This window comes from Anneissia japonica, unplaced genomic scaffold (genome assembly GCF_011630105.1).
Source record: "Anneissia japonica isolate Jap-2015-1 unplaced genomic scaffold, ASM1163010v1 scaffold287799_len804019_cov200, whole genome shotgun sequence".
Classification (NCBI taxonomy): domain Eukaryota; kingdom Metazoa; phylum Echinodermata; class Crinoidea; order Comatulida; family Comatulidae; genus Anneissia; species Anneissia japonica.
This window is the reverse complement of record NW_022716884.1, coordinates 176,048-202,553: the sequence shown is the minus strand read 5'-3', so window position 1 is coordinate 202,553 and position 26,506 is coordinate 176,048. Positions and strand designations below refer to the sequence as shown.

Here is a 26,506-nt window from a genome sequence, read left to right as displayed (position 1 = left end):
GTATGGTTTATTGGAGCAATTTCTTTGAAAGGTTTGATTTAAAGAGATTCTCAGACCTGTTTTGTTATTTTTTAAGTTTTAATATACTTTGTCTGGAAATAATACTTTCAATTTGTGTCTTTGAAATAGTTAAACAAAATAACTTGGAAGAGAAATTAAATATTTTGATTGCTTTCTTTGAAATAGTTGAGATAGAAAAATTGGGGAGCAATTATAAATGGTCCTAATCTGCTTTCACCTTATGATCTTATCTACCTAAATATATCAATAACTCATCTTTCATGTTTAGTACATAGGGACACCTTTTATATTATTTCAAATGTTATTTCATATTTGCTTGGAGCTCCAGTCTATTTTAAAAAAACTGATGTTGGTATACCTTACAGTATGTATATTACCCATACCTGCATACTGTGCAATTAGCTTCCTGGCCAAGAGAAGATGCCGTTAAAGGCATTACTCTTAAAGACTGTCTCTGATTTTCAACGTTTTCTCTTCTCTGGGTAGCGGAATGAAAAGAATGACAAACAATAAACAAGGGAAAGTGATGAGCAAATGAACAACAAATCAACCCAAAGAAGAAAAATGGAAAAGCTTTACAAAAAATATGTTTTGATAACATGATTGATTTTTTTGGATAGCATGCTAAATGTTTAGATTTTCATTGTCATCCAAATTATAATACAAAATGTCCAAATATACAAATTGATAATGACAAATTATTTGATATTGATCAAGGACTTTCCTTACATTTTTTAACTGTATTCTAACAAAAAACATAAAACAAAAGACTGGTAGGGAAAAAGCCAAGCAGGAGAGTTTTATAATAGGAAGCTTTCAATTTGCGCAACGACGGAATCATTCATGCGTGACTATCCTAACGGGCATCCTAAGTTCTCTGCATACGTAGAATTGGCCAAATTGCGTCCTAGAATTCCCGCAACGTAGAGAACTTTTAAAACATTCTCGCATATGACTTTTACTGACGTCATTAAATTCTACTAGAAAGCTCCTTAATAACAGAAGTTGGTTTAAACCAAGTTTGTGAAGGTTAAACACATTAAACATGTTAATAGTTACTTTGATGTTAATGATGGTAGCGATGAAGGGTGATGTTGATGTATAACATAATCATGATGAAAATGATTTTGATCCCCTATAGCCAATTCTCTTTCTAAATCTTGTAAGAGAGCTGCTAATTGAGCCCTTGATGCTTTGAAACCAATGGTCTTTTTAAGGCTCAGAGAGTAGATGGTCCCAAATGATTAGACTTTTCTGAGACTACCATCTGGAAGGACGGGAGAGCGAAGCTACTTTTAGTCATAAGAAGAAATAATTTGGTTCTGAACTTAAGATTGTGGATTGGCAAGCATCTTAACCACTAAGCTACTGATCCAATTTAATAAAGAAAAACCGTTCCAAAGCAGGGGTCCCAAATTGTGAGAAATCGTTGCCGGGAGATCTTGTTAAATGAGCTTCCATAACATCTGTAACTTTATTTTTTTTTTGCGTGATAACCATCGTCACCAATTTCTGTGTCATAATTGAAGAATGGTAAGACATCCATCTTTATACATAATAATCAATAATTTTGGACTTATATAGCGCCTCACGTTGTCACCTCAAGGCGCTTAAATACGTCCATTTTACACGCTTAACAAAATATTATTTTAACTCTTATTCAAACATCTGTATTTAGGGACCTTTCTATCATGTTCTTTCTAGTTATTAGATCACCAAATTGTGTTTTTTATGTTTCGCGATCATATCTAGCACTCACAATGTCAATAAGCTGCTGACCACAACACCCTCTTTGTCATCGTAAACATGTGCACGCAATCCGATGACACTTTCGTTGGTAGTTCGTTGTTCTGGTTAGGTTTATTAAATAAATATAGTGATTATTATACCAGAAATTGAAGGAAATGTCAAACTATTAATAAATTTATACAACAAATTTGATTTTATTAAGAAAAATATACCTTATCACTTAGTAAAACGTGCGCAATTAGACTTTTTTTACAGTAATAATTGGTCGATGATGACGTCATCAGGGGTAAATACCATTCGTAAAATCGAGTATTTGTACAATCGACATTTGTAAAATGGACGTTTTACTGTATCTTTCGCAAAATTATGAATTTGCGAAAGATGGGTAATTTTTGGGGAGATTATTGTATGCTTGCGGGAATGTGGAAGGCCATATCCCAATTTCCAGGCGACTCCCGCGAATTGCAGAAGACATGGGATGCTTGCCAAAGTATTTGAATCTTGAATACTTCAAATATGGCATCTAAAAGTAGTAAAAGAAACACGATAAAGGCAATGAGGAGATAGATAATGGAGATATTGCTTTGTATAAAGCAAAGAACATAAACAAAATAACAAAAAAAAAAAAACCCCAGTAATATATTGACAGCAATAATGATGCTATAAAAGGAAATGACTGTACATAAAATTGATGTACCGTATTTAATGGGCATATCATAGATGTAATAAGATTGCTTGGTTGGTACTTACGTGATGCTGTGTGCTCCTGGATGGTGGGATCTGATGAATGTAGTAGGCGACCATTACCAGTTTATTACAATGAATAAAAAAATTGATCATTGCTTCAGGTGGAAGTTGAGGACTTAACGAACGCTGGAATGAGACACGCACAAAAGTAATCACATCAATCATTGTCATGTAATACAAATTATGTAACATGGGGTTCAAAAATATTTTTAACTCATCTTCAAACTATTTTCTTTTAAAACAAAATTATTATTTTTGTTAATAAACATCATATAAATTGGTGGTGGTGGTGATAACGATGATGATGATGATGATGATAAAGATGATAATGGTGGTGATGATAATGATGACAATGATAATGAAGATATTCAAATAGTTTCAACTGATTTGCTTATAATGATTGTAGAACTGTTTAATTGTGCTTGGTTTATTATTTATTAAACAGTAATAAATTGATAATGCAGATGATGAAAATGATAATGAAGATGTTAATGATAACGAATATGATGATAATACCCCATCGGAATAGAATATGATGAAGACGATGATGTGGTGATGATTATCATAAAGATGATGGACCTTCTCTGAGGTGCAACAAAAATGAAATGAAATGATAAAGATGATGATCATGAAAATTATGAAAATGGTGAAAAATATGAAAAAGAAAATTATCATAAAGATGATGATGAGGATTATGTTGATGAAGAATATGTTGATGAAGATGATGATGTTAAAGCTGATAATTTATTAATAATAATAATAATATTATAGGCATTTTTATTTTTAATGTAAACCTACAGTAGATTTATTGCGATATATATCTGGAAGTGTTTCTTTGGAGGGGTTCAATAAGCACTGTCTACCATGATGAAGACTACACATCACTTCATCCATCAACTATAAGTATAAATAAACAATAAAATTAAATAATCAGACATGATTTGGAAATTTCATAACAAAATAATACACCAAGGTTTATAATTTAATATTTCATAATATTCTCAATCACCAAAATCCATAACACTAAAATAATCATATAAGCTAATTGAAAGTAATAATTCAATAAATGTTATCACTCTGAAAATTTCTACAACTTAATTGATAGGTCTCTTGATGATTATATTTTAAATCTGCAGTGGACTAACATCAAAGAGGAGTGTAAAAAGATAGAAAAGTTATTAATACTGGAATTTAAACATGAATGGAATGATTTCATCTAAGAGGCAATTCATATAGTTAGACAAAAACAAATATAGGATTGCACAATCTTAATATTTTTTTATAATTACTATGGTAACATTGGGGAGTGATGGTGATTGGCATCTCTCACCTGTGATACTTCTTCACCAGACTGGAATTCATAATCTACATCTTTCATTGAAACCCGTTCAACAGCAGTCTGCAGATGATTACCCGCATCTTGGACCTAGAAATCAATTATTCACTGTCGATCAGTTTATTAATCAATAAACCAATCAATCAACTAGTCAGTTAATCAATTAATCAAATCAATTTAGTCAGTTAATCAATCATGACTCATTGGCAATCTAGTGAGAGTTATGCATGTCGATAGATGTTGAGTGTTCCACAAATACTCTATTCAGACTATACTGTGTTGTGATCGGTTACCTACATGAAAAAACTTTACTTTCTAGTGCCTAAGCCTCTGCTGGCTAAGCCTATGTTGACTGACCTCAGCCAAACAGTGCCTGTGGAATTTGTTGTGATTCGTTGCAATTGGATTCCGTGGTAATCGTAACAATTGCGATAAATCGATTACCTAACGACTACTATTGGTGAACTTAACACAATTTTACTTTGCGAGTGGGTGCAATTGGGTGTCGCAATTCCCACAACCGATCACAATGCGATGCTTGTCTGAATAGTGTGTAAGTCAGACACTCACTGCTGTCATTAAAAACGATCCATTGTGTACACATTTTGGCGTTGTGCTCGCCATAGGCCGACGACCATTGGACGCAGCAATTGCCCACCTTTACTCTTCTACCTGTCACTCAGAATCTCGTATATAAAAACATTACATTATTCCTTAGACTAATGTCGGTCACATTCAATATATATATGCAATTTACATAAATCATGGCTGAGACTTTACAGGTGCAAATGAATTCTTTAATAGTGCGTGCAAGGTCTTCAATGGTGTGTGCAAACAAACGTTATTAATGGCGCATTACTTTTCTATCTGTTGCTCAGAATCTCAAACACAAAAACATTACACTGTTACTAAGACCAAATTTGGTCACATTCGATATATATGCAATTTACGTAAATCTCAGCTGAGACTTTACAGATGCAAATGAGTTCTTTAATGATGCGTGCAAGGCCTTAAATGGTGAATGTAACTTTATTAATGGTGCGTGCTATTTACCTGTTGTAGTCTCCATGGAATATCTTCACGTATAGATGTTTTTAAAATCTGACTTGCACTCCGTTGTAATCGTAAGGTTAAGTCCTGCAAATAAATTTACGTACACATTGTTCTGACAAAAAATATTTTTAAATGTAGTCCTATGTTATAAAAATATTGATAGGTAATTCCATAGCTTCTAATACTAAACAAAATTGTTTACGATTGTACAGTAACTTTACAGAGAAACATCTCCATTAGTGAAGCAGTAAGAGATAATAATCTTCTTTAGAAAAACATCCCCATCAGGACTCCAACCTACTGTATGACCCTCTGGTTATTGTTTAAATTCAGCTATGAGGCCAAATTAAATTTGTGCATGATGCTCTTTGTATTGTATAATATTCCTTTCAGATGAAATACCTACTTTTGTATTTATGTATTCAAACAAACAAGTGTACATAATGGTGGCTGTAAGGCATTCAACTATAACATAAATGTATTTGGGAAACAGATACCTGCATAACAGATCCATAAATACAACATATTTAAATGCTGCATGTAAATATGAGTAATAGCGTAACAAGTTTTTGTGACATTTTTTTTTTTTTATGAAACAAAAGCATACTATTGTATTATAAAGTTTGAAATAGGTAACATCTGCCAATCTGGCTATGCCTGCAAAACTGAGTTATTTTATTTTATGCTTTTTGATATCTGTAAATACAAAATATCATTGTATCATAAAATGTTAGATGGTCTCTTAAATTAAATACTATTTTTTTTTACTACCTGTAAATGACACATTACATAAGAAACTTCTTTTACCAGAAAACAAATGAGAAGGTTCAGATTTAATTTATTAATTCATGTAAAGGCAAAATAAATACAAATGCACATAGTTGCAACAAGAAATATGGAATATTCAAGATGTCTTTTATAACAATTTAGTTTAGTTAGTAACTTATTTCTTGTAAATGGGTGCATCAATGAAAGACAATGGAAGAAAAAGTCAAATAAGAATAGCAAACAAGAAATGGGAATGAAAAACCAGTAAAGTGAAACAAATAATTAACATGTAGAGATTGAATGATTGAAAAGATGAACAGGAAATATATATGAGCTGGTTGATTTTGTTCCAATCTTTACTAGTAATCTTCATAGTCAGTCATTGCTGATGGTTTTGCAATGAGTCTGTGATGAGATGGCCCATCTGGGATTGTCATCATAGGACTTAGTACTACTCACTGCTTTACTAATTCTATCTCCTTGCAATGTAATGATCCCTCTCACATGATCTGATCCACTATAAAAAGAATGAAATAAAAACAAGTGTATAAAACCATCAAACATATTCAAATACAGTATGGAAAACTCTAGTAAGCAGGGGCGGATCCAGAATTTTTCAAACAGGGTACACAACAGTTTCAGAATCGGTTAAGTGAGTAGCACATAACATTGATTTGCATTAAAATTTTTAAAATTTAGTGGCAAAACGGGGAACATGTCCCAGTGCCCCCTACTGGATTCCCCCACCCTCTGGTAAGAACTGAGACATTGACTAAACCAGAATTCAGTTTTCTGCTGATTTTACAGACATTTTACTAGAAAAATCCTTTGTGTAACCAGGCCAATATATGGTAGCACCAGCAAATGTATGGGGAAAATGCAAAACAAATAATATAGAAATGGTATTATTTATGTATCTGTTAATTGGCAAGATAAATATTTTTGTTGGTCCCCAATTTTTGAATGCAAGGAAATTACCGATTATACAATTGTTAGGAAATCAAATGCTGAATAATTATATAACCTTAAAAATATGGCAATGTAATATGGCGATGTTCGTCTGTGAAAATTGCCTATTGCATGAATATTGAGGGAGCCACAAATTATCATATTTAATACTGAACTCTTCATGCTCCACATGATAGGCAAGTGTGGCTCAAATACCCTTTACAGATAACATAAAGACAAATTTATATTGAAATAATAACCAAACACATTCAAGAATATGGCTTCCAGTGCCTGTACATATGTATTACAATATAGTATCTTACATCATGCCTTCTTTACTTACTTTGCACTTTGTAGAACAAATTTTTCAGCCTTAATTGAGCCAATAGTATTTTCTGTGAAGAAGAAAAAAAAATGAATTCTATGGTATAGTGTAGAACTGATTTGAGAGGAATCTAAACACACATTAGGCCCATCATGATTTTAATAAAGAGGATAAATTACAGTTAAGATTCTGATTACAATGTCTTAAAAACACAAGAATGTCTGTAGGAAATCCAAAGTTAAATATACAAGAAATATATTAAACTACCAGTATTGATAATGATAATATGATGTCAATGATAATATAATATTTAAAATAATGATAACATTCATGAAAATATTATTATGATATTAATAATAATAATGTTGCATATGATAGACAAAATAACCCAATAATAATAATTATTATATATATAATAAATGCAATATTATATTCAATACAAAATGTTTAAAGAAATTAAAAATAGCAAAGACTCAGTAATAAAGAAAAATGATTAAGTAGTAAGTACACTCAACTATAGAAATAATACAACCCATGTACTGAAACCTTCAACTGATGCTAGATATTACAAGTGAAACACAATGAATAAGATATATTACTTTAATCCTGTTCTGATGTTCAAAAAAATAACATTAATCAAAATAAAGCCTTTTCCTCCAGCTATGATTGAACCATTAACTTTTAATTTAAAAACTGGCACTTTGCCTCTAGACCATAGTTAATAATTCAGCACCTCAAATGGTAAGTTTGAAGAATGTGACTAGAAAGATTGATAATGTAGCTTACTACTAATGAAAAACAATAGCTGTAAAGGTCTGATTAGAATCACAATGAGTCACTCTGTATTAGTACACTAGCTTCGTTCTAGCTATAGTATGCTACAAAGACACAAAAATGTCACATCTTCTTCCCATATTTGAAGAGCCTGCAGGTGTACTTAATGTCTTATTGATTACTAAGTTTCAAGTGTTTACTTATGCTATGAGTATTGTTATTCAATTTAATTGTAAATACGGATGGTAATCTAATCGATGGACTTCAAACATGGAAAACTAAACTAATAAAACAGATTTAGAGGTCAAATACATTCAGAGTTTACAAGAAAATAATTGTATTGACACCACACAGAGCAATAAAGTTATTTCATAATATTTTTTTTTAAAGCAGTTCAATTTTCTGCTTCTATTTCTTTTCATAAATTCAAGACTATACATTAAAAAAAGAGATTTATTAAGAGTTGCAATTAAGCAAGGTATGACATAACTTTAATGAATGTATGTGTTTTGATGATTGGAAAGGCACAGCAAATACTTCGGGTATAAGAATCAGCCAAATACACACTGAAATTCACATGACTATTGGGATTAAATTTAGTGAAATATGGTTTTGATAAATAAATGCAAACATGTCATTTAGGAAACAGTTCCAGACGAACAATCAGCAAAGATAATTACCAAGGATGAAATGATGCTTAAGCCTTATAAACTAAAGCATTATTAGGTTAAAATTGTACAGTTGTTTTTTGTTGTGAGAAAATATGTCTGGTACACAATATGATTTGAACCCAGGACCTAGGAATGGCATGCTAGATTCTTAACCACCATGCTAACCCTACACCCTATCCATACATACCAAGTTTGAGAGAAGTGCTGGCTAGAGATTTTTTCACAAAAACATTTTGTTTTTGCCTAGATGCTCTCTGGTGCACTCTTGGGGGCCGCTCAAAGTAAGCGGCGCTAATGAATAACATTCATTAGGAAGAGATGCGGCGTCAGCATTTGGTGGTTCGGAACAATTTCTTCCGATGTTTTGAGTTAAAATAGTACCTGATAATAGTACGTACGTGTTTTGGTGTAGCCTAGTGCTTATAAAATTCTATAAAATTACTCTTTTCGCGATTAGATGTGTGATAAGCGGTATGTGGCTGGCGGAAGGGCTCGAGATGGGGTCAAAAAGCTGTAGTCTCCAATAGATGCGGTAGGTATAATTGGTAGGTTGGTTGGTTGGTAATGACAATATATATATATATTTTTTTTTATTAAACGATTTAGGCCAAAGGCCATGAATATGCCAAGCAGTGAGCTTAATCACGCTTCAAAGTGGCATATCATTTCACAAGACAAACACAAGATGCTCTAAATAAACTAAAGTCTCATTAAGAGGCTTAGGGAGTGGAGTTGTTTTGGTTGTGAGAAAAAAAATCCTGTTACTGTGACAGGAATTTAACCCAGGACAGTGGTGGATCCAGGAAGTTGATATATAAGGGGCCCAGAGAGGGACTTTCACAGATGGAGGGTCTATACAGTACTACCTCAGCCCCACTATGTTTGAGGGTGAGGGAAGGAAAGTATGATTATGGCACCTCTAGAGGCTGGAAATGGCTCAAACATTTTTTTTTCCCTCAATTTTTTTTTTATTTTGAAAAATTTAGAGAGGGGGAAAACCGGGCTGGCTGGGCCCCCCCCATTGAATCCGCTACTGCAGGACCCTGGGATTGGATGGCAAGCATCTTAACCACCAAGCCATTTAATTAGGACCCGGTTAAATGTGTAATCTGACTCAACCCAGGATGGCATGATATTTTTATAATGGCTATGTGAAAAAATACTATGAGATCACTTCTACCATAAACTTTAACTGCATTAGATCATAACAATATGAATGAAATCTAATATCTATCTTAGTTATAGTAGCATGTTGAATGCTAGTACAGGCAAAGGATACAGTGATAGAACAATGAAAATAGAAGATGACATTTGGAGAATTACTGTAGAAGCCAAGACAGTTGATCATAATGATTAAAATGCTATAGAGGTAAAGATAATTAAGTGACATATATTTCTAAAAATATATTTCAAAATATTATAAATAATTATATTATTCAATATGCTAACATTTTGTAAATGCTCCCTTAGTTGTCACATATTGAATAATTGTATGAATTGTATTTTTGGTTTTCTTTAAGTTGTTCAATTAACAAAATGGTATGTTAATTTCAATTTGTTTAATTTTTTGCTTCTCCTACACGGACTTGTAGAAGAACAACTCTAGTTGAAACAAGTTTTTCCGTGTTAAAATAAAGCTTATTATTATTATTATTATTGTCACTTATCATCATCAGCTAATGTCATCCTTGTCTTCATATTACCTATTATTCACTACCACTGTCTCATTCAACCTAGGATGGTATAATATTTTGATGATGGCTAAAGAAAAAATATTATGAGATCACTTCTACCATAAAATGTTATTGCAATAGATCATAACAATATGAATGCTTAAGTATGGTAGCATGTTGAATGCTGGTAAAGACAAAGGATAGAGTGATGGAACAATGAAAATAGAAGATGAAGACGATATTTGGAAAATTAAAAGCTGGGACAGTTGATCATAATGATTAAAATGCTATAAGGTGAACAAAGTGACATATATTTATAAATATGCATTAAAAAATTATTATAAATAAATAAATAATTATATATTATACCATTCAAATGCTAACATTTTGTTAATGCTTCATTTAGTTACCTAATATCATCGGTTAGAGTCATCCTTATTATCATATTTATACACTATCAATTATTATCACTGTCTTGCTTAAAAACATTTTCACTGACATCACCAATACCACTGTCAAAACCATTGTCCAAACTATAATAGAATTTCAATTCTCCAGATGGTTATTAAATATAAATATAATAAAAATAATTATTAAATCATAGATGGAGACCTGGACAGCTCAAAGATTACAAGAAACATGGATCACTAAAAACAAAATCTAAAACATATCTTTCACTGTTACTTGCAAGGTCACCAATCCAGCAAATATGGTTACCATGACTACGCCAATTTACGCAAGTTTGATAGAGGCTACACAGATGGACTCAGATTCAATATCTGTGCAATAGTAATTGAATAAGTCTGCAGAATGTAGTTAAATTAGAAGCTCCTACGGATACACTACACACGTAGCACATAATTCTAAGAATAATACAATCAATACATTCTGTGTGGCGCTTATTATAACATGAAAACAAATTCTAGATCTGGAATTTGAAATAGAGAGGTCCAGGGAGGGACTTTCACAGATGAGGGATCTAGACCACCTCAGCCCAATTCTGGGTGGGGCTGAGCATTTATGAATATGTCACCTTTTAGATAGCTGGAAGTGGCACCTCAGACTTATTTAAATATAACTTTTTTTTTTCAATTTTTAAAAATAATTTTGAAAAATTTAGGGGGAGGGGTGGGGAAGGCTGGCTGGTAACTCCCTCTCCTTGACTCTGCAACTGAAATTATTAACTTTCAAATGAATATTAGAATATACTTTCAGAAATATTACTGTCAACAGATGTATTAATGTCATGTGAATTGTAAGAATCCAAGTCTTTTATGCAAGCCAGATAATATAACCAGTATTTCATATGTGAAAAAGAAAAACGTTTTTTGAATCACTGTTAACAGGTAATACATCATTTTAATAATTTTTTCATTGCACTTATCCGAAAATATTTATTTTAACAAATACAAAATTAATGTTAAATTATTGTCAATTTTTTGTCAAATTACTGTTAAATTATTGATAAATTTTTGTTTAATTATTGTATTTTAATATTATCATAATGAATTTTAAATATTTAAAAATTATAATAATTATTGCAATTACCTCAATTGTAAATAACATGCAATTTGGCCTTTGGCCACCATATGTTATTAATTTTATGTGAGATTTTTAAAAAATAGTGATACTGTATATATAAGTGATATATAATTCACTCCTCAATTAATCCTAAATTTAAAATTCATCCCATTTCTAATTGTGAATAAAAGTTCAATATAAAAAGAACCAAATACACTGTACATATGTAATTTTATTCTTTTGTTTTAATACTGAATTAAAATTAGTATAAATATATTAATAACAGATTAATCAATATTCAAGTAAGGAAGAATGTTCATAGTAACTGTATAACTCATAAGTATTTTTGACTGTTGGCGTTTGGCACACGTGCTGTAACACTGATGTGTTGGAATGTTATAATTACTGTATTTTTAACTACATTTGCAGATTGTTATGTAAACTGCTGCAAGAATTTTTCTTATTTAATTTCAAAACACTATCATATTGTAGCTTTGCAGGAAATTCATAAAATGATACATAAAAATATACTCTATTGCTACACAAAATATTATAAGACTTCACACACTGTAATACAAAACATATAATTTACTGAAACTAGGTTGAATTGTATAAAGGTTAATTAGATAATAACACACACGTACAGGCCTGTACATATATGTGAGCTGTCGTGACAAAATGAGGCTTGTATAAAAAATGAATTATTGATACATTTAGATAAATGAATATATAGGGTTATTTTGATCTGAATTAGGTTCCTAGCTTGAGTACTGTACACAACCAGAATAAAATAAAGATAACAAGATAAATTTTGTGTAGTTTTTTTCCTATGAATCTGTAAAAGAGCTTTATAAAATGTGTCTCAAAACACTTACAGTAAGTAATGTAAATTAACTCATTTGTTATAAAAAAAATATAAAAAAATGTATATTATTTCCTATTAGAAACATTGAAACCCAATATTTGTTAAAATATCACTTCATAAAATATTTTCTTGAATATCAATTGACCTGGCATACAGCAAGACACATTTTTTTAAAGACAGCTTACATATTGTAAGCCTAATGGTAAGGTGTGATTATCTATTATCATTTTACTTTCAAACCACACACCTGAGCCTGATTGTTTATAATTTCAGGTTTAAAGTTTTCATGTTTATTTCATCAATGCTGTATAGTAGCTTTGCAGCTATATTATATATGTACATCAACAATATATAAAATGTGCTATTATACAATAAAAATTAGAAAAAAATTAATAATTATATAATAAAAATATAATTTTGATTGGTAAATTTAGTAATTAAATTAATATTATACAAAAGTCAAACATTTTAAAAGACTGTGCTACAGAAGATGTGAAAGAAATGCTATGTTTCACGATTTTACTTCAAGTTTGCTACGAAAAGATTCATCTCGCATTTACTGTCTACATAAAATATTATCATAATTATTATTCCAATAATATCAGTTCATGTACAAGTCACTAAGAAATCTTTGTCCATCTAAATGTTTAGATTAGCAAAATGAGGTTAGGTATTACACTCTAAATTGTATGTACAGATACACAGAATATAGAATAGCGTTATGCAAACATGCAACTCTATATTCATATCCCTCTCATTGTCCATTTATAATATTGATCCACGACTCTCTAATGAAGCAGACAGAGTGGTGACATCGCACAATCAATTACTTGCATATCTCAAGATTTTGCTAGTGCAAGAAACTTAACGTACAGCCTTGAATACTCAAAACAATTTACAAGCAGGAGAAAAAACGTCATGGAGGCAACAACAGGAAGGGAATTTACTAGAAACAAGGTGCTTCTTGCTACAACAATGATGTTACAGTGCTTCTTGCTACAATGTTACGCAAGGCCTAGCAAAAAAATATGTGTCTGATATTAATAATGCATTTTATATTAGTGCTACATGGGAAAGGCCAGCTACACTACTTTCTGACTTGACTTGGTTCAATAATTTAATTAGATATGCACATCCAATAAATAATAAAATATTTGTTATGTAGAGTATGATTAGTCTACAATAATCATACAGCCTCCCAATGCTATATAGTCACTTATTTAGATTCAGTCAATCAATCAATCAATATTTTGGAAACAACTCCATTAATATACAGAAGATAAAAATATATAATTATTATGAAACTTATGAACGACATGTTTCGACGTGTCCCACGTCATCATCAGGTAATAACGCTTATGCTACTAACGGTTTAAATACTACCGGTCAGATGTAAGATGAAACAAGCAAATATTAAGGTAAGTCATGTATATAGAGGTCAGGAATACTATGGTAAGTCATGTATATAGGAATTAGAATGAATTAGAATGAACGTGGGATACGTTGAAACATGTCGTTCATAAGTTTCATATAATTTATTAAACGTAATATGAAATTCTCTTTCATTGCATAATTATAAAATTTTTAGCATACAGTACCAATAGAACTAAATATTTTAATTATTAAGAGTAAAGGGCACTTTTGGAGCATTGACTGTGATCTGAATGTGAGGTAGGTACAAATCATATGCTGTCCATGCTTATGCTGCTGGGTATGGGACCAGTGGTGGAGATAGTTGGAGGGGAAAAGCTGGAAAAGAGGACGAGTTCTCGTGTTGGGAAAGAGCTAGCCCCCCTCACCGCTAGGGAGCAATCTACAATTCTTCTGAGAAAAAAATATCTATACAAGTTTTACTGATTACACTCTAAAATTGACTAAATAAAGCCTTTCAAATACCTGAATTGTCAGTGCTTCCAGGGGCTTTGCCTCCATTAACTGCCTCCGAATGCTTACAGTATTGGCAGCCTTAGCCTACTGTACCTAAATTGGGGAACTGGCTTTAGTAACAAACATAATAACTTTTGAAATATTCATGGATTGACACTCAGAAAAAGCTAGAGAACTACTCTATAGAAGCAGAATTAACGTGTCAACCTTTGTAAAAAAATGTATAGTTTGGCCAGCACTTATGAATTTTACAGTACCTTGACATTTGAAAATCATGGGTATAATGTGAGATTATCATGAAACGAACACTCTTTTAGCAATTTTCAGTAAAATTATCACGAGTGAGTATATTAAAAAATGATAACTTGATTATAATAATATTACATATTATTTCAAAATTTAGGGCTTTGTGTAACATTTTCTGGTATTGCTATCATGCTTTTTAAGTACCCAGTAAATATCAATTAAATTTAACTGGATTTAACATAAAAAAAATTGACAACGCATTTTAATAAAGATATACTACATAATTATTGACAATAATATAATAATAAATGGGGATACGCTGCGGTTTAATTTGGGCTGGTAATATTACTGAAGGTTATGGAATTGATCTTTTTGTATTCAAGGATTTAAGTATACCTTACTGCCTAAACATAAACTTTTAAAAGGAAATGATGATATGGCACTCCGGTTGAGAGATTGCCTTTCAAAGTTATTTTTTTTATAGATTTTCAAAAACAACTACATAATGTGCTTTTATTGCACACAAAAGTAGCTTGATAAAAGTCAGGATGTTATAATAAATGTAGTCTCTAGCAGAAAGCAGGATTCTAACTATTATAAATCAAAACAAAATCTATTCAGCATCAAATATGTTTGACTTTCTGTCAGAAGTAAGGAGGTAAGTGAGGAAAGCTCCTCAACAGTAGATTTTCTACTTTTGCGCAATCCTGCCACATGACAACAACTATTTTTATATATTATGGTGCAATAAATGAAATGAAACGAAAAAAAAAACCTTGAATGTAATAATATGCAAATACAAATGAACTAGAAATACAGAAATTCGCTTTATCATTAAAGTAGAATATGTTGGTATAACACTGAACGGTGCATTATTCTTATTTTTGCTATTATAATCTCAGGTTATAAAGGACCAATATTATTAGAAACCTTAATATATTATTAAAAATATTATAATAAAGCATAAAAAATTACTCTGTGAAAACTTTAATTTAATGAGACTACTAATTAAAATAGAAAAATTATAGCTAAGCAAAAGAACGATGAAAACATTCCATATGTAGATAAATTCAATGGTGAATACCCTGTAAAGCTAAACATTGAAAATGCAATTAAGAGCTGAACCTACCTACTGTACAACAGTAAAAACAATGCATTCACACTAAACAGAACAGAAGACTGCATGAAGCTAATTTTGCAGATCTACTTTACTGGCAGAGAGCAAGCACTATGAATTGCATTTTAGCCCAATTTATCTCCAAATATATTTCTGCCTTCCCTCCAGTGGGAAGTCAGAGGGGAATTTGTCCTCCCGCCACAAGATTTTTGGACCAAATATATTAACGGTATTTTGCATAACCAAGTAATAATAACATTTTGATTACCAAAATCCCAAAATTGCCAAATATTGTAGTCTAAAAGCACAATTTTGGGCCATACTAAAAAATCTCCCCACCAGGAATATTTATTCGGGAAACCTGACCAGGCTCTATTTGGTCCCTGGTTTCAGATCCCCAGTCGGGCTATCCTGAAGCTACCACTGCTTCCTTCATATTCCTTCTCATTAACAGGGGCGGACTTAGAAAGGAGGAGGGGGTCTTGCCCCGGAAAGTAAAAAAAAAATGGGAAAAAAAGAAAGAAAAAAAATTGATCGCCTAAAATGCTTCAGATGTTATTTGCAGGCATCTAGAATTAAACAAAAATTTCGCGGGGGCATCCCAGACCCTCTAGGGTGGTGTTATCTCGATCGGCCCACTTTCAGCACCCCCCCCNNNACTTTAAGCACCCCCCCCCCCACTTTCGGATGCCTCTGGATCCGCCCCTGATTAGTATCCATATTCCATTTACCATTCTTCATAAACACATCCTCCCTCTCAAACTAGTTCCCTTCACAACATATACAATCTAAATTAAACCTACTCAGATTAACATTAAAAATTTGTTGACATTAATACCAAATTAATCCTTGGTACATAGTACAATGTTAAGGTCATAAAAACGCATTTTAAATTGCACGGCTATATATAATGAATCAGAATACATGCTTCAGGCCATCATTGATCTTGAAATAATAATAAAAGGTTGTTCAATGTTAAGTAGAAACATTACTTGCTGACAATAAGAAATCATCCGAGCCTGTCAAATGCAAAAAAATAATAATGGATGCTAACTTTTGATAAAAAATTTGAGTAGCAGATATGCTTCTAAGAATGATAAAGCTACAAGTTATCAAGATTAATAACGCTAGGATATTCAGTATTAATTATCAACCACTACTATAATTAATGGCTTCTACCTTATTCTAGGGGCAACATAATTGTATAGATGAAAACGGAAGTTAGAACTCTTGATTTTGTGTCACTATGGAGACTATAATGTATCTTGAAACCTCACCGTTTTTCTCATGTACATTTCAACTCAAATTCATTATCCAATTACAAACTAAGGAAATTCACTACTATCAGATTTCTTAATTATGGGAAAATATATTGCATTGAAAGAAGCACTAGAAAGGTTTCTGATTCCTTGTTTAAATGGTTTCAAATTATTATCGTTTATGTTTAAATTCTATGCGAGCTAGGTTAGCTTGAACTGAGTCAAAACAGGTATTTATGATACAGATGCAGTAAAAATCTAAATATTTTTTAGTGTACTGTAAAGTGTTTTGCAAGACGTGCATTTACAGTAGCAGTTATAAATAACAATAAATTTTGATCGAACCGCAGACACTTGCCTCACATACTAGCTTGCATTAAAAAATCTTCAACCGTCACCTTTCTTATTGGTAATGGCAATTAACGATTTTCATGTAGCAAGGAAAAGAAATTTCACAGCTCTTTGTGTGTTCTTATGGCAATAAAAACAAATTAACAGTAGAGTTCTATGTAATTTCTAATTTGTGAATCAAACATGTAATTGTTATGTGTCATTTCTCCTTTGCATTTGCTAGATTTTCTATATCTCAATAGACACAATGTGTGCATTATTTTAATACAAACATTTTAATACAAAACATTTTATATTTCTTGTGATAGGAAACAGGCAAATATAGTAACTGAGCTTTTGAATTAGAAACAACATTTTAATCATAAAACATGCATTTTCATTTCTTGGAACAAACATTTTCTGATCTATTTAGTGTGTTTGACATCCTTCTTAAAATTGATGATATTACAGTCCATTAAACAGATCTCTGGGGATCAATTAGAAGTAAAACAGCTCCATGCATTTATTTGACTGCCATTGTGGCAGCACACTGCAATATAGGTGACGTTGTAAACAGGGTCATTGCAATAATCATATTGATATTCAGATTCAGAAACAAAAAGCTGGATAATAATTTCACGTATGGAATGGAAGTGTCTACCTAACCACTGGTTAGATTAATGGAAGAGACATATAATACCAGAATCATAAGAATACAGTAATTATTGTCATCAACAATTTCAACAAATTGGTAACGAAAATTATTTATACTATATAATTTGACATGGTTGATAGCAAATATCTCCCACTGGAAATCTGCACTTGATGAGAAACATTCACTTTAAAGTACAGTAAAACAAATACTATAAAATAAATATAAAATTTAGTATAATTATGATTTCTATATATTATTTAGAACAAAGTCTCCATTTGTTTCATTGAAATAACAGTCTTATAACAAATATGAAAATGATTTCGAAATTAGAAATGTCACTTGTACCATACTGTATCATTGTTAATGATTTACAGTAAACATGTTTTCAACAGTTAGACACACAAAAACTTTCATACAGTATACTATTGACAATTACTTACATATTATATTGAAATATTGTTTTATTAAAGCCATGACTGTGTGGACGAAGTTTGCCAGATATTTATCAAAACATACATGTTACAATTACAGAACAATGACAAATAATTCATGTGAATATTAATGTAGAAGTAACTTAGTGCAAGTAATAAAAAATTGATTGACTGTGAATATGAAAGCGAAAAATAAATGACCCATTACCCATTTTATAGAACTCAGTTTTTGGAATATGAAAAACAAAATCAAAATTAGCTAATAACTAGTGATTCATCCATCATATCATTTTTGCTTTCATTCTTCATCTACAGTATTCTATTATTGACTTTTTCAAAATTCTTTCATCTATCTATTCATCCATTCTTTAATCTAATTATTCATCTATCCATCTATCTGTTAAGCTTTCCTTTCTTCTATCGATCCCCTTAATTTATTCATCCTCCCGTCTATTTATTTATTATCCATTCAATTCAGTTCAGTATATACAGTATTTTCAGTTGTAAAATCTAATTAACCTTCAACCTTTCATCACTTCATTCATTCTTCTGTCTGTTTATCTACTTATTCATCCACCCATTTACTTTATCCTTGATTGATTCACCCATCCATCAATCATCAGCTTTTCATCATTTTTGGCCTCCCCTCTTCTATCACTACAAGGGTCCCAGTCTCCTGCAAACCACAGTAGTCTTTCGGAGGGCCTCCCACACCCAAGCAACCAAGCAAAAATAACCCATCTCCCTCAAACAAATTAAATCTGCATGTTTTACTACTGTATACCCCTTTATTATCAATCATCTCATGGAAGTCAGTTTCAATGGGTATCAGCAAAAGTAGCAAAATAAAATTAGATGTATTAAAGAAAGCTCATTTAAACGATCTCCTGGAAATGACTTCTTCTAAGTTGGGATCCCAGTTATTATCATACTAATTATTCACTCTAAGTGCCATATTTCCTATTCTATTGCAAATGTAATGAAACAGGCAATAAAGACATGACCAAAGTTAACATTTTCATCCTTTTATAACCATGTATACATTTTCTACAACTGTGCAGTACTGTAAATATACATTTCCATTTTAACAACTGTATTGAGTACCGTAAGTCATAACTGTTGTTATACATTTAGTGCTGTGTGTGCCAAACATTTTTCTATTTTTCTACATTAAATAAGACAATGACTTTTTTTTCCAGTGTGTGTGTGTGTGTGTCTTCCCAACACATTTTACATATACACATATACAGCACCTAAACTATGTATGTGGTTTTGAAAAAAAAAAACAACTTAAAAATCATAAAAATTGGCTTTATTAAGTAGCAAACATATATGATTGTCAATTTCAATTTCTAAGAATTCATGTAGCAATGTAGATTATTATAACATGCATATCATACCATGTAAAGACAATGATATTACACCTTATGAAAAAAAGAGAATAGTAGGCCTATAAAAGATGAAAGTTTTTAATAAAGATAATGTATTAACAATCATAAGCTTAGTTTCCCTAGTAAGTAATATTTATTGCTTTCCATGAAATAATTATAAAGAAAAAACAAAAAATGATCATAACGATAAAAATAGTACAAAAACAAGATCAGAAAAACTCCATAAACACAAAAAAAAAAACCCTTAAAGAAATTAAACATAGGAAGCAGATGATAAGCCTTTAAGCCCGAAGGCTTGTTTCAGAAGGGGTCCCCAAATAATGTAGTGTGCATTTCATAATGAACAAACATAGGTTTTATAATTTATTAATTATTGATTTAATTCTGGTATAATGTAACAGATTTCCCACATGCATTAAATCTAATTAAATCCACTTTCACTAGAACTACATTTAATTAATAAATCAAATATAATGTTTTTCAATCTTGCTTGGCAAAATATCAATTTTGACAAAGTTTTTCTTGAAGGGCCTTACCCAAATATTTACCCATAGCCACACACAAGCAAACATATGAGGTGAAATCACAGTCAATTACAGAGACAGGTGCTAAAAATGCTTGTATTTTATAAGGAACTTAAAGGAAGAATGCAAACTGTTAAATCATTGGATGCTGCTGTGAAGACATCCAAGTAATATTTATAATATATTCAAGTAGCATCAGGAGAATTTGTCAATTTGGATATCTGTGATAGTACAGTATGTATGCTCACCGGTAACATTTCGCACTTGCATTCTACTTATAAATGCACAGCAAGAATACAGAACACAGTTAATAATCATTACCATGTTTTTTAACATTAATAATGTGATTTATAATATCCCGAGAAAAGCTTGTGGAAATTATTATTAAAGGGGTGTCTGGAGGCTAATACAGAGGAATTTATGGGTGGTTAATACAGAATTTGATGAGGTTTATTGAGGAGTTATGAATGGGGTTCATTCTGGGAGCTTTCATAAGGTAATATCTGAGAAGTTTATGGGAATTAAATTGTGTTTTTGAGCAGAGAATATCATTATGAAGATTTCAGAGGCAAATATTTGAATATAGTACTATACTAGTTTATTACTGTATTGTGACAAAGTGGAATATCCAGCCCACGAATTTCATGTCGGCAATCGGCAATTGCTGACCATATTGCTGAGCCAGAATTGCTACAGGACAGCAATTTTTTGCCGACCTAGGCCTAGATTTCTTCGCTTGAAAAACTGCTTGGAAAGTCAAAAACTTTTACTGAAACAGGCTACAGCAGACACTAAATTTCATGTATGTCGCCAAACCAAGGAAATTGGTGGTTCATAAAACAGATTTGTTTGTACAATAACTATTTATAATAGGTATGCAGTACGTACGATTTGTGTACAATCGTCTTGTCTTTCAATCTCGCCTAGTCGTTTCGTAGGCTAGGCCTAGGAATGACGTTAGCCAGCCAAGGAATACAACATCGCCCAATTGAAGGCATGTGGGCCGCGTAGATCGTAATGCTTATCTAAATCTATTATTTGTCTTCATCTTACAATATTATTATCATGTTTAAAATGTTGTTTATTATCTAAAAACAACAAAATTAAACACATTGTAGGCCTAATCCTACTGTCCGTTTAAACGCAATCACGATCGCATTGTGACTTCACTACTACTACGGTACATGTGTGGAAAATCCCTGATAGATCATTCTGGGCATGCCGACCTAATTTTTTCCTAATTTCATGGGCTGACTATCACAGAGGAAGGTTGTTTATTAGGTTTTGGTGGCTGTGAAGTATCATAATAAAAAGGGTTAGTAGTTTATAATAATACGATTAATGAACGGTATTAATAAATAGAGGAGATTTGAGGGCAAAGAAATTAAAATTCCATTTCCACATTTTGGATTAGTAGAAGTTGTATTGACTGAATTATGCTTGTTATCAAGTGCTGATGGTAACATTAAGGGTTTATGGGTAGTGTTCTCATTAGGGTGTTTGTTTGTAGGGATGGCTATCTAGAATTAATTTCATTTACGGCACTAAGTATATCATCAAATACAAGTATAGTGCAGCGAGGCTGCCTTGAAGGCTAGAAGACACACAATCTGCAATCTTCCCTGTCAGACTTCTTATTCTAGTTTGTTTAGTGACAGACCCTTTAGCTTACGGAGGAGAGGTGTACTGTATATCATACTGGTTTACTTTTAAGTTAATTATAAAATTTATATCTTTGTAGCTTTCATTGCATTGGAAGGTACAGATTTAGTTTGATGGTGAAGACGTGCCACAACAAGCAATAGAAAAAAAGAGCATATTTGTATGATGGTAAAATTTAATGAAAAGTTAATTTTTAGAAAACTGTCAAAAAATTGCATGGTACAATAAATAATATAATACCAAAGTGTGATAGATGGTTTTCTATGCAAGCATTTACAATCATTTCAAACAAGGTATTGGAATTTAAAATGCTATGAACCCTACCATTGCTATAGAATACAGGATCGACATCATGACCTTTGGGACAAGCAAGATATGATAAGAAAACAAACAAACGATGATTCCAAAGTACATAGTACTCTATTAAAAATGTTATCCACTGTGGGTATAAAATAGGATATAAAAACAAATATTTTCACTTGTAATTTGATCTACTGTATGGTAAACAATGAAGCAGATCTTAGGAAGATCAAGGTATTGCACTGTAAACAAGGGAAAAAATGCACATTCCAACAACTTTATTTTGACACTAAATGATTATTTGTTGAAACATTGTTTTTAAAAAACTGGTTTCACAATAAAGAATGATTTTTAATTATACTGTATTATAATTTATATATTTATCTTTTAGATTCAGATACTTGAAATTTAAAATGCACATTTCAAAGTTTAATTCAAGTTACCTTGTAATACCTAAAACTTGGATTTAAGCCATGTTACCATTTTACCAATGAAAATTCATTGGCTGAGTGATACAGTAGGTGGTCACTGTATCGTGTCGGGATTCAATATTTCGACATTGGTTATTGTATGAACTCTAAACTTTTGACCTAAAATGAAGTTGCAAATTTAGTAAGACAAAATCATGACCAACTGACCTATTTCCTACTATACAGTACATGAGCAACATATGGTCAACATTGTTTGGCCATATGATCATTATTATTACTTACTATTTTATTATATTATATTATTTATAGTACCCTTTACCATATTGGTCTATAATACTCTTCCCCAAGTATGAACAGATGGTAAATTCATTTAGTTCTACAAGCGTCAAGAATCTCAATGTTAAGTGCCATCTCTTAGGTTCAAGTGGTGTTATTATCAACTTCTGACAATGTTCACATATTGGTTTAAAAAAGCTAGTTAACACAAGGTATTTTTTATTGACTTTTAGGGGAAAAAAAACATAATAATGAAAAGAGTTTAAGTTTACCTGTGGCTTGTGTCCTAAACCTCTTTCCACATTCCTGTTTGAAAAGAAAATAAAACAATTAAAGACGATCAAATTGAAAATGACAAAAAATACATTAACAACTTGCTAAGCATAATTCATAAGTATTAACATGATATTAATTCAGTATGGAAGAAATACTTCTACTAGTGATAGTAAATTGAGAAAAATATATCCACATCCACCATTCAAGTTACTGGAATATTCTTTTATGAATAAAGGATAATATATTGTAACTCCTTAATAATAATGCATTGTTAACTGCAAGGGAAAAATACTTATTCTAATTTTCAATTCAAAGTTGGATTCATAAGCCATTAAACAATTCAAATATTAAACTATTTTTATCAATCACAACAATTATTAAAATAAATGAATATATAAAATAATTGCATTTAAAAAGCTGTCCATGATGATGTGAAATTTGTTGTTGGCTCGCATAAAAACGTTATATCCTTCAACACCTGCTTATTATTATAAAATCTCTACTGTGTGATTGGTTGTAAGCTTATTTGATGGTAGCTTTGTGTATTGTTGTGGATTAAATTAACCTGTCTGTGTAGTATTATTATTAATCTGAAACCTGAATTTTACATATTGTGTATGTTATTCACTACTGTTATAGAGATGATGAAAACATATTTTATGTCTGCCACCAATACCACAGTTACCACCACAACTGTTGCCTTGCCACTTATTTAAATTTCTGTGATAAAGGAAATCTGGTCTCTCCCTCCTCCCCCTGCCAACCGGTAAGCAAAAACCTCTTGGTAACTAACATATCTCATGCAAATTTATGATGTTTGCATGCATCCACTATTTAATTAAAAATTCTGTGCCTGAAGTTAACTGACAATGTGTTACCAATGGAGCAACAATCCCATCTGTTGGATGTGGCATCTGCCATCTTGAAACATTTGCTACCCTTACAGTAAATACAAAATGAACTGGCATTAGGTCTGGTAGAATACAAGAGCAATATTCAAACTTATTAAATACAAGTTTTGTACTGTACATACAATTCACATCTAAATCTAACAATTTAGCTAAAAATAAAAGGGGAGTATCTTAAATTTATTAAAAAATCTTTTTAATATTTTAATTCCACAATGGACTGACTTACATGAAGCATTTCTTTGAGTTCCTTTAACACCCTGTGGACCTCTTCTTGTAATAACCACTGATATTCGCCTTCCTGAAATGTAATTATATTAAATAATTAAATTTTCAATTATAATTATTGTAATTATACTGTAGACCTAACCTTACCTTTTAGCTAATTCTAGCCTAGGCCTTCCTTAATAACTGAACTGAAAAATGTACACTACAGATATTATTCACGCCAGCTCCACCAATCAACACCTCTGATTTACTTACCTCTAAGTGATTGTCGGAACAATATCCACGGCTAATAATAATGTACTGTGTTACAATGTTACGAAATGGATAAATCCAATCTAGGCCTATAAGGACGTGTTCTGTACCGTTTCTTTTACCTCACATCGACTTTTGATGTCAATTTAAAAACTGTACAAGATTCTGCACAGTTTGCAATCTGTGCAAGGGGATTGTCACACAGTTTTAAATCGCACAGACAATTTGCAAATTGTCCAGGTCGTGCACATTTTAATCGATTTGCACTTTTTGATACAACTGTATTTTACTACTGTATTTTATTCTTCTGTTGAAGGGAAGCTATGTGACCAGTGTGACGGGGATATGTAGAAACGTGGGGGTCATGTAGATATGCTGGGATCGAAACTAGGTGTCACGTGAGGAGTGGGATGTGGTGGGGTGTGAAATTAACAATTATGTAGTTTGGGGTCTTAGTCTGTCAAAAAAAAATTTAAACCTTTAATAGGATGATGATGACTTACATTGAGGTACTCTATATTTATTCAATCTTCCAGTAACGTGTATGCAGCACATGGCTGAATTGCATATGATTAACAAGTGTTAGAATATAAAAAATACAGAAATAGACAACTAAAAAAATACAGAAATTGACATAAAGTATTGGATGAACAAATGAAAAATCGGTCAAAAGCCTAGGACCTCTTTTTATTCTTATATTTTCCACGGCAGCTACCGATCGTGTTCCACACACATACTGTACACACCATACTGTAAAGTTTTTTAATTGCGTGGATGATACCTCAAAAACCAGCTCAAATTTGCGTGGAAAATCGCCAGGAAAATAAATATGTGCACAGAATTATTATTAGTGTATAAGATTTGGCAAAAATCTGTGTGGAAATTGGGCCTTATTTTCTGAAATGCAAGTATGGATTTCTAGGCCAAATTTTTGTGCAAATGATACATTCCCTGCACAGACCTTAAGTTACATCACAATTTGGCACACTCACTTGCAAATTTTCTGATTTTGGAATTGCTGTACAACTCCCAAAAAATACATATGTTAAATCATAATCTAATAATTTAATTAGTATCAATAAATAAATTAAAGACCCTGCAAAAAAACTGGGCTCACGTCATTAGAGATGACCTTCGTGCAAAGGGATTGAAAAAAGAGCTTGCACAGAATCGTGCAGAATGGAAAGCTGCCATTACAAGTACATTCTAACCCATGCTTGCATGGAATAAAAATAGACTATAAATTAATGAGGATGATGATGATGATGTCACATTTTATGACAATTGATGAAAGAAACCTCGAGTAGTTTTGAATATGGTATAGCCATAGCCTAGGCCTAATACATGCACAGCGCTATGTATGAAACAGCATCAAAATAAGCAAAATGCACAAACTGTTCACAACATTGATTATTGATATACTTAAGCCTAGCCTAGGCCTAGCCGACTTAAGCTAGTTAATCAGGCCCTAGCTAGGCCTAGCATCAACGGACCGCATCAACTCCACGACAGGAAATTGTCAATTAGCCAATAATACATAATAATGATACAACATTTAAATGAATGCAGCATGAATCAACCTCCAACAAAATGTACAAAATAAATGTAAAAGAGCTTGCACTGAATCGTGCAGAATGGAAAGCTGCCAATACAAGTACAGTCTAACTCATGCTTGCATGCATGGGTTTCCCTTAAGGTTTTTTTTAACTAGCCAAGTGGACCAGAACACTAATATTTTTACTGGTCCTCAATCCCTTTCACTAGCCACTATCTTGCCAACTTCGAAAGGCCCAAATACCATATTTGTGACATGCTAATCATGCAGGCCATCACTGATGAAGTAACACTGACAGATACAGAAAAATTGTTCTGTTGTCTCTGT

General features: G+C 31.7%; 1 protein-coding gene across 5 annotated transcripts in view; it reads right to left on the bottom strand.

The window, feature by feature from the left end:
* The window catches only part of LOC117110043 (protein rogdi homolog), a 33,908-nt gene that overhangs the window by 4,906 nt on the left and 2,496 nt on the right, over nt 1–26,506 (bottom strand). The window contains exons 2-11 of one of the 5 annotated variants that reach the window (XM_033252615.1): nt 24,374–24,445; nt 23,233–23,266; nt 22,278–22,310; nt 6,966–7,017; nt 6,134–6,191; nt 4,907–4,990; nt 3,848–3,943; nt 3,316–3,414; nt 2,521–2,643; nt 405–499 (exon numbers count right to left, since the gene is read on the bottom strand). In XM_033252615.1, coding sequence (XP_033108506.1) covers nt 405–499; nt 2,521–2,643; nt 3,316–3,414; nt 3,848–3,943; nt 4,907–4,990; nt 6,134–6,191; nt 6,966–7,017; nt 22,278–22,310; nt 23,233–23,266; nt 24,374–24,445 — 746 coding nt within the window. The other 4 variants (XM_033252614.1, XM_033252611.1, XM_033252612.1 and 1 more) reach the window with 4 other exon arrangements.